The sequence below is a fragment of the Cariama cristata genome, unplaced genomic scaffold (assembly GCF_000690535.1).
Source record: "Cariama cristata isolate BGI_N322 unplaced genomic scaffold, ASM69053v1 scaffold19905, whole genome shotgun sequence".
NCBI classification, from domain to species: domain Eukaryota; kingdom Metazoa; phylum Chordata; class Aves; order Cariamiformes; family Cariamidae; genus Cariama; species Cariama cristata.
Window position 1 is genome coordinate 1 of NW_009618379.1, and position 16,253 is coordinate 16,253.

Below are 16,253 nucleotides of genomic sequence, written 5' to 3' on the forward strand. Positions count from 1 at the left end.
ATGAAAAGCTTTTTTTTTAATTCCTTTCAAGCGCCTGTAAACCAGTACGCTGCGCAACCAAATCCATTTATTAGCATGGCCAAGATTACTAAAATAAACCCAAAATGCACCCAAAACTACCACAAGTATCCCAATGGTTTGAAAAAAAAAAATATATATATATATAAGGTGCAAAATGGTGAAATACTTGCTTTGATATTCCACATCTATACTCTGCCCATTGTAGAGGAATTGGGGTTTCGGAAATGCACCCATCTTTTCTCCCCCTGTTGATCTGAATGGATCATGAGCAAACACAGCTGCTGCATAAGGGTACAGCCAACAGCAAACACCTCCTGGGACTGTAGTTCAAGCCGCCCATGATTTCTCCAGCGACCAAGTCAACAAAATTCATTTGAAACAGATAGGGTAGAGACTTAGAGCGGCAGGGCTGTGTCCCAAGCCTAGGTAGCATTTTGCAAACGTAAAAGTACAAAGGGCCACTGATCCCGAGGAAAGTTCTTCTCCCACACCTCCTTACTTGAACTCCCTGGGCTAACCTGGGAAGCTGCTATAAAACTAAAAACTAATTCTGTACTGATTTGCACTTCAAAAAAATGAGAACGTGAATATGTATATGAGGAGCTTACATTGCATTACATGATAATGAAAAGGGATGGAGGAGCCAGAGCCAAGGAAAATCATCATTTTCACCACTGCCATCAACAGCAACATTATGGGTTGCACCTTGAAAATCCTTCAAATTTACATGCACTTTTTCTCTTCAAATTAATAAAAATGAGATGCAGCTCAAAATGAAGAAAATTAACTAAAAATGAAGCTGCTGCTTCATTGCCACTGCCTCTGCTGACAGCCTCATTCTTTAGTAAATCCTTGGAGCAGGGCCCAGCCGTCCCCTAATCCACCCAGGGCTGGCTTGAGCTCTCGAGCTCTCCTCATTACTCCCCACCTCATACCCCGCTGCAGTCTCCTATAAGCCTATTCCTATTCCCTCTTCCTCTGGTTTAGTAGTTTCCAACCTGAATTTTATTCTCTGAAGTAACGCAGAGGCTTCAGCAGAATAGCCTGTGGTGTGGAGCCTGGCTGAATTGATAATTGCTTTCCTTTCCCTTTGTGGCAGGGGATCAAGTGCTTAGGAAGCAGCTGATGCTGGACAGCTCTGTGCTTCCCCCGTGCCACCGTTCCCTTCGAGGCAACGCCTACGGACAGCTATTCCTTGTGCTTCTCCGGTGATGATCATTTCTGATGTATTCATACCAGGTATGAGCTAGGGTCCTAACCCATTCGACAGCCAGGGGCACACTGGACTCCCATTTCAATTTTGGTCCGCCACAATACGCAGAAAATGGCATAGAGCCCGTGGAACAAAGGGGTTAAATTCTGAGTGCAGCTGTACAAATCAAGGCAAGGTATGCAAGGATAATTCATGGTCTTCATGACGTGCATTTAGGTGGTGGTGCATCCCCCCCTGCTTCTCTGGGCCTTGCTATGATCTCAGGAACTCTGGCCTTAGCCTTTGTGTAAGGAGTGGGAGGTTAAGTGTCCCTTGACCCTACCAGAAGCTCTTTCACAGCTAAGGTGGCAATAATGCTGATTGTACGGGCAACTTGTCACCTGGCCAAGGCTGGAAGCTCCAGCAAAACAGGCCTTGGTGCATCCCTTATCTGAATCGTAGCTCAAGCAAAACTGGCCTTGGAAGCTCAAACAAAACAGCTTCGTAGCTCGAGCAAAACAGGCCTTAGTAGCTCGTGCAAAACACAGTATCATTGCTACTGGAATTTTCAGAATTCCAGCAATTACCAACTCAAATTGTGGCCAGAATGGAAATTTATTAATGACTGAAGTCAATCATTTTGCAAACCTATAAACAGCGATCCTAAAACGAGACCCTTTGAGCTCTCCTGGATCACAGCGGGCTGTGACCAGCATCTCCCTCTGAGTGGGATGCCTCTCGGAGCTCATGAAACTGAAGTTTATAAGATTTGGAGGATCATTGCTGAAAGCAGACAAGAGAGCCCGGGCCGAAAACCCTTCACTCCTCGAGACTCAACCCTCACCTGCTGAGAAATGCCAAGGCATTTGAAGTGACTGTTTCACCAAACTCGAGGGGAATTTTTCTAACAACTATACCTATTTTTATACTCTCTCTTTTTCTGTTTGTGTACATGCATGTGTGAACCAATTCAAGTGAGTGACTTAAATTGTTACAGGGTATGAGCACTGTAAATCCTACTGAATTATTTTGTAAATGTTAAATTAGTCAATGATTAAATGCTGTTAAAATGAAGAAGTACTGCTAAATACCCGACTTCCGGTATCTCTTAGACATAAACCGTTGACCAAGTCTGGTACTAGGGGTAGATCCAGCTGCACCTAGAGTCCTCTCTGAAGGAGTACAGAAAGCCAGAGGGTCTACTCAGCCTCAACAGGAGGGTCTTCCTTACCGCTTTTATCTCCAGTCTCTCTGTAAATCACTCTAACTTGATTTTTCCTGTGTATATTCCTTTCATGTAGTAAGTAATAGAGTGAACCTTGCCATCGAACTTTAAGTCGCACTTTTGTAAAGTCATATTAAAATCATTTCTGCTAATACCTTTGATGGTGATTCTTTGAGCGACCCTGAAGCAACAACTTAATCCACTCCACCTACTTGCCAGCTCTGGCACACGGTAAGGTGCAGCAGAGGCCCAAAGAAACTGCCCAGGGTTGCACTGCTATTTCTTTTTCACCACTTCTTGCTTCTCCCCAACTAGATACTCACTTTTGTATCAGCTTTGAACTTGTTACATCAAGAACTTATTCCGCCCTCCTCCAGTCGAATGACAGCACATTAGAGAGTGTCAAAATCCTGTATTAGGCTTTATTCTTTTATATAAACATTAACATTTCTCAAACAGATTAGTTAAAAATACAGATTTAAACAAGAATTTTTGCAATTGCAATGAGTTATAAAAAACAACAGATTATTTTACAGATTGTTACAAGTGCTTTACAAAGGTGCAGAGTGAAGGCCAGTGGCAGGGGACCAACCTCAAGTGCAAAATGGACACGATACCCTCACCACGGGCATAGCGCTCAGATACACAGCCAAAAAATAAAAGAACAACCAAAAAAACAAACAAACAAAAAAATGAGCCATGTGAACCTAGGCTCTTGGGATGCTCACCGGGCACGCAAACATAGACCCCCCTATGACAGAGAAGACTCATGAGACCAAGCTACCAGAATACTTAAGGTTACATCTCTGAGATCATCCATAAGGTGTCATTTCTTGGAAAATAAGGAACATGTTTTACAACAGTATACTTCTCTCTGTCAGACAAAATATTGCTGTAAATCCTAGAATACTTACGGATGTGGATACTTAAGAACTCGGGGCATAAATCCAGCGTGGATCTCACAGTGCCCAAAGTGAAGAAAGGATACAAGACCCAAGTGTCCTTCTGAAGCAGTTGGCACTCCGCATACAGGAGGGATCTCCATATCCCATGACCATCACCAAAACCTTGAGCAAGTACCTTGGCAAGACTTTGGCAAAAGGAAGAGGACGCAAGCGGATCTGGTCACATCCAATATTCGTGCAGCCCATGATCTGAGTTGTGCAGCCCACAGCTCACGCAATGCCCACGTATTTCACTAAATGCAGTGTGTCCTCGCTCCTTGGCCGATCTATCTTCACACACACCTTGGAACACATACCACATGCTCCAAATTCTTGGAAGTTTTTGAGACTCTTCCACCACACCTACCTTGCCTAGGTACCAGTCCTTCCCACCTATCTTGGTTCTATTCCACCCCTAAAGATAAAACTATGCCCCGATTTGTTTGGAACTAAATTTTTCCAGCTGTTAGCAAATGAAAGGTAAAGTGAACTGTCAGAGAACCACCATAGGATAAAACTGTGATGTATTACATGAAAAAAATCCACTACTTTATGCCTGACATCTTTCTGATGTACAAATGTTCCCTACCCAGAGGGCCTCCCTGTTAGACAAAGGGCACTACACATTAGAGGAATCCTTTTTCTGAAGGAGGGCCAGAATGAAAGGACAGCTCTAGAGATGAAGTCTCATAATAAAGAAATAACAGCTACTTCTCTTGGAATTGTTGTATAGGGCAGCACAGACGAGAGATTTTATTTATAGGAAACCCAGTGAAACCCCTAGAACATCCACATTGACTTCCCTGAGCTCCTCAGATCCAGGTAACACTGGGGACCCGGCAGAAGCCTTTTCAGCTGGGTTACTCTCCATAGAGAGGGTTTGGCAAGTTCCTGCAAATTCATTTTCATAATCAACCAGAGAGGAGAGGATCAATGGGCAAGCCCTCAGGACATGCTAAGAGAAGAGAAAGACTCTGAAGAAAGAGGTGTATGTGTGTGCAGGGAAGGTCTTCATTTCTACCATTTTCAGATGTTTCACGCTATTCCTTTGGGGTACGGGCACTACCTCAAAACCAACCCCCCCCCATCTGATCTACCCCAGCTGCCTCCCACATAGTCTCATGACAACATTGAAACCCCAGGCTCATCACTCCCTGCACTGCCTAGCCCAGAACTCAGTGCTTTGGAGAGGGGAGGCTGGCTTCTCGTTAGCAAAGGCTGGGAGACGGCATTATGTCGGGACGTCAGTGCCCTGGGAGCATGCGGTCACTCATGCACATCCCAGATTTCTGAGAGCAGGGGAGGGAGTTTCTTGTCCTGCAGCCGAAGGGCAAACACCTGTTCAGAGTGAACGCTACTTAGTGTCCGCAGGCTGACCAGCTTCATTAACATCCGTGGAAACATCAGGCGGTCCTGCAGAATCAAATAGACAGCTGTTAGTAAATTCACACTAAAACTTTGTTTTTAAAAAAAAAAAAAAATTACCACACCAGATGATGCATTGTAACCACAATCCTGACTTCCTCTAAAGCTGGCATTCTCCAGGAGGCAGCAGTGCAGAGGAACACAAATATTACACCATGTCCCAAAACTCCAGACTTTCCATGCTGGCTAAACTACAGAACATGACACAGGACAGCTCACAAATCCTGCGTTTACAGCTGCTACCAAACAGCCACAGAAGGGAAAAGCATGACAGTACAAGCAGCAAGAGACCCACTACAGACAGTACTGTGGGAACTGTGCCCATGTCAACACAAAATCAGTTTGCATCATTGTTGGAGATGTTCTGGTCAGGCACTTACATTTGGTCTGTTGATGCAAATGTAAGAATGAAGGGCTTCCACATAGGTGTGCTGCAGCCTCTCCACCAAGGACTGGTCCTGCACATTCGGTCGGTCTGCCAAAAAGCAGGTTAGAAGTAAGCAGATTGCCACAGGCAACTTCACTGGGCTTGACATCCCTGCCTAACCCCAGTCCCGCAGTATGGTCTCTCCCCAAAACCTCATCTAAGCATTCACCCAGCACAGCTGGGAGAGTCATCCATGACTGCAGCAGCTATGTCAGTTTTCTGTTACTGTTCTTTCTCAGTGATGTCTACTGCACATGGCGAGTCTGATCCGACTCCTGTGGAGGTGGAAGGTTAGAGACAGCAAACAGCACTATACAAGTGTGTTTGGTCTCACGTTCCTGTCCCGGTGAAGATGAGAAGCTGTCTATTCAGGATGGAATGGGAAAGCCTCTCCAGCAGCTGAGCCAGTTAGAAAACAGGAACAGAAGAAGGAGCGGGGGGGAATCATCTTTCAGGTGACAAGAGAAAAAACAGAAGTAAAGAGTAGAGGTGGCCTCTTTGCAAAGCCCTGTGCTGGCCCAGAGCCATACTGGTCTCACACATCTTTACTGGACCACTAGATGTCACTGATGCCGCACGACCTGCGTTACACCAGACAAGGGCCAAGTACATTAAGGGGACTGTAAAACAGCAATTTCTAAACGTGGAAGATAAATACTGGCTGATTTTTCTATACACTTTTCCAGCAGGGGGGAAATCCGATTTCCTCTGGAGGCAGCATTAGAAAATTCATAATATAATGAATACCTTAAGCAGAAGTAGTAACATGCTCCCTTTGTCACTAGGCCCTACACACCCCCCTGTTACTCCTTTTCAGCTTGTGACCTTCCTTAACTCTACTTCCTTTACCCTTCGACTCACTGCTGCAGGTCTTCAGATTTCCCTGGCTTTTTACCTGCAGAGAAGATGTTGATGGCGATTAAAAGTGCATATTCAGCGTCGTTGAGCTGTAGCTCATTCATTCCCTTTGAGAATTCGAAGATGGGGTTAATGAACTCAAACTGCAAACCTGCAACAAACAGAAGGGAACAAGGTGAGACAAGATAGTTGTCTCTCCTCTCTCTCTCCCCCTTCCTCTCACAGAATAAGCTGCCAGAAACCCACTGCAGTACACCAGGGAGTGGGGAGGACAGGCAGGCCCGGAAAAACCCTTACATTATGTTCCAAGTGTAGCCGAAACCTCCCTTCACCTCCCACCACTACCGGTGAGCACCAACAACCGTGGCTGAGGAGTCAGGCTCTAACTGTAAAATGATGCTATTTTTAGGTTTTCTTAGAGCCCAAATGCCCCACAGCACATTGCTAGGCAACAGCTAAAGGAACATGACATCAGCTATCAGATAAGTCCTTCAAAAAGTCAAAAGCCCACAAGTACAACATACATGCTTTCCACTCTCACACCATCACCTCCTTCAAACCCAGCAGCCCTCTTGCTTTCAAAAAAAAAGCTTTAATCCCATGCTCCAGATTCATCTCAAGTCTATCCGAGCTGAAAATATACAGTTCCAAGAAGTCTGAACTATGCCACTTCCTTCAGCTCAAGAAGCTGGCAGAGCTGAGGCAGAGCCTGACTTAGGCTTCCAATCACCTCCTTTGATAAATGCAGTCAGGCAGAAACACACTGATATTTATTGTCATAACATACAGACGGCACTGTCAAATTAGATCTCTTTGTGCTACGTGCTACACAATCATGCTGAGAACTTTGGGCCTTTCCCCCAAAACAGCATCCAAGTTTCTAATTTCCTGCAGTACAACTGCATCAGAGAAGGATGAACAAGATGGAGGGAATCTTTCCGGCTGCCTGCTTTTTGCCTTCCAAGTAATCTGAAGAAAAGGCTACCACAAAGAGTGTCAGAGGAAAGTTTTATATACAAGCCATCTCAAGTATAAATGGTTAAATAGTTACCCAAAGAATCAAAAAAAAAAAAAATTCACATGAAGGACAGCCAAAGTCTCATTTTCAGAAATGCTGAAGGTACACACTTCCTGTTGCTTCATCTGAAATTACAGACACTCATTGCTCCTGGAAAAACAGACTTCAGAAATCACATCACCACAGATCATTGTATACTGAGCTGATGACATGTCTAAAGCACTCTATGGGGATCTTCAGCGAACAGTATAGACTTCTTATCAACTGAAATGTAATCACACTAGTGTCATCACTCAAAGCATGCATCCAGATTAGCAAGTGATATACTTGCAAAGGAGACAAGACTGGGGTTTGATTTGTTCTGATCTGATATGGCTCTAAGACCACATGTCCACATCAGATCTCTACCAGCAAGGAAGTTCACACCACCTGCTAACCCTGGGTGCACTCTTACAGCAAGATTTTCATGCCGTAAGAGTCCAAATTTTCCAAATCAAGTTCACACCTTAAAAGAGAGACATGAACTGAGCTAGTATCACACGTTAAAAGCAAAAAAAGGTTTGCAGGGTTATTGGTCTGGTCCTGTTCTAAATCTTTCACCTGACTTCAGCTTTAAGGCCCCACACATTATTTCGAGCAGCCCACATTAAAAAGGAGAAGATGAAAGAACACAAGACACAGGGAAGGAAGAAACACCTGTCTAATGCACCACCTGCTTTGGCGAAGTCATCCCGATTATAGCTCAGGTCCTTAAGAAAGGTGATGCTCTCAATCTCCGGATTGTAGCGCCGAGATGTCTCCAACAACATCACCTGAAACCAGAAATAGATACACTTGATTTCAAAACAGTAAAGAGCGCTACACCACCAATAATTTGCTGAATGTTAGTACATCTCTGAAAAGAAACCAAAAAAAACCAAAAACCCTTCAAGCAGTTTCTCTCAGAGTGCTTAAAAATTCCAAGGTAAATTCTGCTGCATTCTTTGCGGTGTCTGCATCTGGGAAGGGGGAAATACCTGCTTACCACTACCAAGGCTCTTGCCTCTTTCTTCTCCATGGCCCTTTGCCAGTACAGCCTGGCACTGCAGTAATGGTCCCATAGCTGAGGTCCTTCAGCCTGCCATCCCAAAAAAAAGGGACGGACCCAGTTCTCCATGTGGGTACTCCAAATTCTTTCATCTCTGCTACTACGTATTGTGGTGGAGCCAAACTCTCACCTCTATGGTAGACGTCTTCAATAAAGCGATCTGATCTTCCCTGGTGAGCTCCAGGAAGCCAGGTAGTTGCTTGGCAAAGTCCACAATCTCTTGCACAGAGATAATTGCAAGTTCTGTAAAGTGAGCAAAACGCTGCTGCCTTGCTTCACGGTTATTAGGGTCAGGAACTTGGGGCCACGGCTGTGGGAATGGGAAGAGACAGTGTATATATGTGAAAGATGGAGCCAGAGCAGAAAGGTGATAAGATGAAGTGAACAGAGAAAGAAAACGAGACACATTGGACCATCACCCTTTTGCTATTCTTTACAGAACTTTAGCCCACAGATGCAATGCCTAAAGTATTTCTGTTCTCCCAAATAAATTACCCACAACCTCGACTCCCCAAACTTCACTTTTTCTTATTTTGGGCACATTGGTAGAGTTTTTACCGTCACTTTGAGCCTGTCTGTGAAGGAGCGCTGGTTGCACTGCTGCTGAGCAGCCACAAGCTTTTTTATCATGCTCAACTGTTCAGGCGTCAGTTTGTGGGAAGGGCTTGGCGGATTTGGAGGGTTTGGATGCACCACAACTGTCCGAGCCTGATCGTCTTCCTGCTTCTTCAGTTTCTTCAGACGGATCTGTTCTTCAGACAGAACATCTAAATCGAGAATAGCCAGAGATGAATCACAGCATAGCAGCACACTGGAAATCACTCTAAACACAGGGTAACTCGCTGTGACTGCAGAGAGAGATATCACAGCTGCCTGTATCTGGTATATCAGAGTGTACACAACACAGCAGACTCTGCTTCTCCCTCATTTCCCCACTTTAAGTTGTTCCACTGCCTTTCTTTTAACCGTATGCCATATAACGTGTTCACAAAGGACAGAAGCTCACTTCATGGTGCCCTGCAGATCTCAGGAAGACAACACCAACTTTCCCCGCTGAGCAATTCCCCAAAATGTCATGTTATAACAGATTTCAACAGGTGCTGTCTTCACATGCCCTGATGTGTCCATTGTATTTTATATTATCCTGCTGTTGTGCCCTTTTCCGATATTGCTAAATTAACAGCTTGTGTCATTTCATCTTCCTCTTGAGAGGTCAGAGTCAGTACTGGATGAAGTTCAAGAATGGAAGGACAATTTTCTACACAGTCCATTTGCAGCAGACTGTAGGGTAGCTACATACTGCAAGATGAATAATGAAAGAATAGCTTTGCATAAAATATAACGAAGACCGCAAGTCCTTCGGGAGTAGGGCTAGAAGTCTTCTTCAGTCGTGAAGTCAAAGGATATGCCATTTAGATGTAACATTGTAAGGAACAAAACAACTCAGAGACATGTGTTGTGAAAAATCTTATTGGACCAACTGCTCATTGGCTAATTTAAATACAAAAACCTGTTAACAGTCTGTAACTAAAGTTAACTCAAGAATTCACTGATTTGAATGTAGAGTAGGTTTGTTGTTTCTTTAAGTCAAAGCTTCAAAAACTATCTGCAAGCTGCATCCAAAAAAAAAAGGAAACTACCAGACATACCTGGATTCAGGGATTATGTTCAAGAGAACCATCCTGTGAGTTAATGATGAACAAACAAAAAGCAGAAAAGGGACTGGTTGGGAAAAAAACCTTATCTTCAGGAACAAAGAAAAAAACATCAAGCTTGACTTTGCAAACAAGACTTTAAAAGTACTGAAAGATTCTTTGGCCATACTTTATGCACAGGTAACTAGGAAACATGGCTGCTACACCAGAAGGCAGGCCCTGAAACTGAACAAGTATACTCTCACATGTAAAAGAATCATGTTAAACAAGAAGACAAGAAATGCAGAACTACTGTGAGAGCGCATTCTGAAACGGACAGTCCACAGGATTGGAGGGAAAGACGAAGAATAGAGCACACTGAAGCTGACAGTAACTTTTATCCCCGACTTCCAACAGGGAGGATGCATACACAGGTACACACACGTACAAAAAATACAATCCTAACAGAAGAGACATTCAATACCATTACCAAATTAAGGGAGGGTCTGTAAGATTAGAGGATGCTAGTCACAGTGTTAGTTTAGGAAGGGAAGTAATTGATCCGAACGATTACAGTCCCACTTCTTGGGACTCAGATGCACAAAGAATTTCTAGCTGAGTAACAAAGCAATCTAAGTTACTTGGCTTGCCATGAAGGAACTACTTAAGCTCATAGTTCACACTGGCTTAAGAACAATAAACTGGCCATGAATAACTTCAGTCTGGGAATTAGAAGAATGTTTCCAAGTATTAGTAGAGGGAAGTTCTGGAATAACCTTCCAAGTGAAACAGCTGGAGCTCAGTTTCTGTCAAGATTAACAAGGCGAATCGCAGTGGGGATTACAATGTCAACAAGAATTGCCAAGCACTCGATAGTAACAACCCAAAGATTCCTTTTGGCCCAATTTTCCTGAGCTGTCTTCAACGTAAGACAATGAGTAAGTGCAGAAATACATCAAGGCTCTCTAGTATCTACCTGCAACAGAAGAGTAGCAAGGTGGACGGGTAGCCTTGCTACGTAGCTTTTCTGGCTTGTAGCTCTCGGGAGCAGGGGGAAATGGGGCAAAGACAGCATACGTACTGCTGATATAAACCAGTGTGACAAAGATACTGATTATATATGTTAGGTGTGCCGTGTTTCATTTTGAAAACACGGAACAGCATGTTTCCTTGGTGCAGCTCAGCGGGACTTGCCTTTTGCAGAAATATTTTTATAAGATGTTTCCAAAATGCTCTCTGTTCCTCACTGTTCTGGGTGCTGGATGTCAGAAAAGGAGACTTCACACAGATTTAACATTAACCAAGGATCCATTCGGTCAGTCTTGGCCAGCAAAGAGATGAAACCCGAATGCCCTGGCCAAGAAGGGCTGTTTCTGGTATGTAAGCAGGAACATTGTTGAATATTCAGAAACAGCAGCCTCATGGCTTGTGTGAGAAAAATAGCAGAATTCACTAAAGGGAGCAACGAGATCGGGTCTGCACAAACGCAGCTGCAGTACTGTGGTGCTGCCCTTGACCTCTGTCACAAGCTCACAGTACAAGGCAAAGGAAAGTGCCTGTTGTTCAAGGAGCATGGTGACCAGCCTTGCAGTCCTGATTACAAGATAGGCAGAAGCCCGAGTTTACTGATACAGTCGACAGCATACTGAAGAACACGTAAATCTTAGTCGTGAGTCCTTCCTCTGATGTCCTATTCCACGAGTTCTTACAAGAGGTACAGCAGGGCTGGGGCGCTCAGCACACCTGTGTTGTTCCACTAACAGCCTCACCTCTCCACATGATCCCTGCTAAGCTCTCCCTGACTTCCCACACATATTCCAGCACACAGCCTGCATGGCTCAGGTGTGACCCCCAAGCACTCACATTGTCCCCTTCCTTACACCCGTCGGCCCCCCCACGCCTCCTGTCCCAACACCACGATGCTCCTACCAGGACCGTTTCCTGCACTCACACTGCTCCCGCATGCCTGCCTCCTGGCACTTGCGCAGCCGGCACTCCTGACACTTGCGACGCATGTACATGTCCATCTCACACTTGCCACCGTTCTTGCAGACGTACTGTGCACCCTTGATGACGCTGCGGCGGAAGAAGCCCTTGCAGCCTTCACAGCTCAGCACGTTGTAGTGGAACCCGGAGGCCTTGTCCCCACACACGCTGCACACTTCATTTCCCAGCATCTTCGGGGCTGGGCCCTTCTTCCGCTTCAGGGGGGGATTTTCTACCGAAATGAACAGTACCAAGGGAGAAAAAAAAAAAAACAAAACCAAAAAACCGAAATGAAAACCCACACACATGAGAGAAGCATGGTGTTTGCAGCTGACTGCCCCATTCCTTACAATAACTGATATCCTCACTCAAACCCACTGTCTCCCAAATACACAGATGAAAAGATCAAGTCTCCCATTTCACAGACTCCCCTTCTGAGCAAGCAAATCTTCTGCAACAAACCGACCATAGACATAATCCAAACACTTTCCCCTCAACTATATAAGCAGATGCAGCTTCATGCTTGTTCCCCTCCAAAATAGGGTGAAAGAGCTAAAACACGCTCAGGCCAGATATTCTTCTGCACTTGCCATCAGCAGCAGTGACAGTTAAGTTACCAAAGCGAGAAAGAGCTGCAAAAAAGTTCAACTGAAGTCCAAGACTGTGCAGACAGTGATTTTCTTCAGAATTCACCTCCAGTTCTCTTACTTCTGTGCTCTGCTATACTCAGAAGCATAAGGAAAAATGGTTCAGCAGTCAAATACTAACAGAAAACCAGTGCTGAAACTGACCCTACAAAAAGCAGACTGAGTAGGCAATCCCTGTAACCGGAAAACTTGGGGAAACTGTCAAGACAGAAGACAGCAATTTTGTGGTGCTAAGGTCAATAAGCAATCAAGCAGCACACTGCACAAGCTCTGTGAACCTTTGGAACCCTGAAATCATCATTTCTTCAAGAAGAATGCTCCCCACTCCTAAAACTGAAGCACTCTCATACTGACAGTTCATTTACTAAACCTTGTTATTCCATCTGAAACACAGAGCCTTCACTACTGCCTCACATTTCAGATGGTCTTGTGCAGCAGCTCCCAGTTCTTCCTATGCCATTCTGACAGATCTTAATCTTTTTGTCACTAGCTGTGCGTTCTGAAAACTTCTTTGGTCTACTTCTATGCGTCTCACCTTAAGCATTCCAGTCAAATGTTTGACAATTTTATTTGAGTATTCCTTCCCTATTAGCCATCTCTCTTTTCATTCCATTTAATTCTAGCCATGTTGACACCTGACATGTCCTTCTGCACAGCTCATAGTGCGAGTATTTTTCTGTATGTCAGGTATTATAGATTCTTCTACAGCAGCTGTTCATAAAGATTACAAACAGCATGCCTTGATAAGTCTCCAGATTATGTTTAGATATGCCTAGAAAGCTTTTACACTGGAGTTAATTCATAGGGACTGGTTTGCAGGACACGGCTGCTGCATTTCCCGATCAGCATCAGGGTTACAATGGCACATCTTATTTTCATACATACAGTTCTAATACTTCTATCTTTGCTTGCAGTTACACTTACTATTCTCCTTGAGTTCCTGAAATGGTAAACAGTTCTAGGTCTGTCTCAGATACTACTATTAGTGTTCTTCACTACATATTGGTTTTCACAGTCTTAAGTATCTTGGTGTTGATTTTCAATCCCACTGACTTTACAGAGGTCTGGAGGTCTCTCATTTTGGCCTGCACTTCTCATTGCAGACTGGACAGCAGGAAAACGTCATCAGAAAAGTTAAGTCTCTGATATTCCCATCTCTTGTTCTATTATATTTCTCTTCAGACAATCTATTTCCAAGAGGAAATTATGCAACGCCTACAGTTATTTCAAATTACTTAGTCTGCCATTGGATATATATTAACTGGTATAACAACTTTGCAGAAGCCTCAAATGATGTTCATACGTTTCTGAGGGACAGCAGAGTAATCCAATGACTTGCACAAGATGAAGCTGTCCATCTTGTGGGTTACTTAGCTGTCCTTCAGATGTTACAAAAACATCTGATTACCATTCCTATGACTGTTTCATTGAGACAGATAGGTTCATTCTTTGATCTATGAAAATTATTTTCCATCTCTGAACACTAACCATTTTAGTTATATAGCTTATTATTGTCATTTTCTGTAGTCAAAGATAACAGAAATAAATTGAGATGTATCAAGCGTGAATGCCACCTCTGCATTAGGGTCCTCCTTCTTTGGTAGGTCCCCTATTTAATAGGGGTTTTTTTGCACATTTTGTGGCTTTTTTTTTTCCCCTTGCATTTTTGTAAGGCATTTATCAATTGTTTTCTTTTCCTGTCCTCAAATCTACTTCAAGAACTTTTATTGGGTAATATCTCTTCACCTCTCAACTACTCTCTTTGTTCCTACTCTACTGATGAGTCCTCATTCAATGTTCAGATCACCTTTTTATATCAGGGATTGCCCATTGCCTCACTGCTCACATTTACTTGTCGTATTTTCATTAAGTTGCTGATACTATGCTGGACACCTCATCTGTGCTTTCTTTTGTTTCCTGTTACCCATCCAGAGATGTTGTACTACGTCTTCTTACAGTTTAAAAGTGTAGAATTGTGTGTGTCAGCAGCAACAATAACTGCAAAATCTCAATTCTATTTCCTGATACTCTTTTAACCTCAGAAACGCATAGAGAAAACTTCTACTGTCTTTCAATCACATGGATCTGCAAGAACCTATTTTTTCTTTCCATCACTAGCCCTTGTTGGATTGCCATCTGTAGTAAAGCTTTATTGCTCAGCAGGTTTTGATAAGGCTAACAAAAAGAAATTAATTTTACTGCCACAGACCTAGCCTCTAGAAGGTCAAACAAGCGAAATATTCAACATATTGATCACCTGGATAAACCCAGTCATCTTCAACTATAACTGATTCTATTCTCAAGACATTCTCCCCCGGTGCCTCGAGGACTGCAGAACTCACCCTAAAATTTTGCCAAGTATCAATTCTGCTTTCAGCTGAAAGAGTGGACAGCCTTTATCTTGCATGGATTTCGTAAGATTTTTTTTTCCCCATACCTGCGTGCTCAGGGGGGTTCTCTGAGCCAGAGAAGAGCGAAAGCCCTTCCTCCTCCATCTCAAATACACTTGCCACTCTCTTCCCATGATCCTGTGTGCTGAGTTGAGTGGGACCCATGGAGGCCACACAGGAAGGGCTCGCTATAATCTCATCGCTGCAGCATTGTTACTGCCGAGCAAGGGGCCACAGCTGTCTTTCTTCAAGGTCTTTAGTTTCTCTCTGCAACTGAAAGTCAGGAGGAGGTACCTGTGGAAAAAAACCCAAAACAAACAGATGCAAAAGAAGCAAGAGATCAGCTACTGAGGCTATTAACTCCCCAAATCCATTATTTGGTTTCCTTATTAATTAAAAGGGACAATTAACTTTGTTTTATCAATGTTTATGCTCTTGAAACACAGTATTTTAGCAAATTGTGGTAAAAGGTACAAGATTAGCACGCCCAGGCGCAAAACAGTCTTTTTATTGCCAAAACATTTATCAAAGCAGGACAAGCCTTCATTACTGCTAACACCACCAGGGGACTTCAGCCCTGACCAAGTGCATAAGAGGGAAATTCCAGGCTTTATAACTGGTGGCCTCTGTTAAAGCTTCCAGTCACAAATAGCCCATTGCTGCCAGCTGCCCTGGATTTTATGGCATGTACTGCAAAGCACATAGGAAATTGTAAAAGATAATTTTGATACAATTATTTAGCAAAGACTACAGAACACCAAATTTCCCTATTAATATCAGTAGCCAAAGGCTGTGATGTATCAAAGATGCGGATGAAAAATCCTCCCCTCGCCTACAGCAAGACATTGAAAGCCAGCATCATACCCAAGGGAAATGACCATTACATCACCCTCAGGAAACAGATTCACCACCAACCTTCTGAGGATACCCTTTCCTGGAACCTGGAAACCATACTGAAAAGCATCTTTATTATACAGCACTAATTCCACTACAGAACCTGAACTTAGAAAACGAATCCAACCACTTTTTCCAAAAAGCCCTACCTGCACAGAAAAAAGGCCTTACAGGTTTGACTGCATAGACTTAGTGAAACTGATGCAAACCGCTAATATAAACCCCCTTAATCTGATTGAACATGCATTTGATCAGTTAATCTTAACTCAGTGATTTACCAATGCGAGCTAAAGGGATTAACTGATTTAAAAAGCAACTACGTTAAAGGTCTGTACCAGTTTAACTTGAGTGACTGAGCTGAGGACTGGAAACCTGCCACTCTCTGAAAGACGGGAGGTGACAGAAAGCTGTACAGCAGCCCAGATACAAAAGCATCAGGTAAGCAGGGGCATGCCTCACACCCTGCAGTGCTGACTGGGAAGAGGCAGAGGACCTTTCTTCCATC

At 43.7% G+C, this 16,253-nt stretch overlaps 1 protein-coding gene across 1 annotated transcript; it reads right to left on the bottom strand.

Annotated features, from left to right (window-relative positions):
* Window positions 1-2,846: 2,846 nt before the first annotated feature.
* NR1H3 (nuclear receptor subfamily 1, group H, member 3) lies at window positions 2,847-15,156 on the bottom strand. The gene is made up of 8 exons (XM_009700845.1): window positions 14,902-15,156; window positions 11,783-12,049; window positions 8,756-8,964; window positions 8,328-8,507; window positions 7,823-7,922; window positions 6,130-6,243; window positions 5,188-5,282; window positions 2,847-4,795 (listed from the first exon to the last, which is right to left on the bottom strand). Exons 1-8 carry the CDS (start codon window positions 15,017-15,019, stop codon window positions 4,649-4,651), a joined length of 1,230 nt encoding a protein of 409 aa, XP_009699147.1. The 5' UTR covers window positions 15,020-15,156; the 3' UTR covers window positions 2,847-4,648.
* Window positions 15,157-16,253: the final 1,097 nt, after the last annotated feature.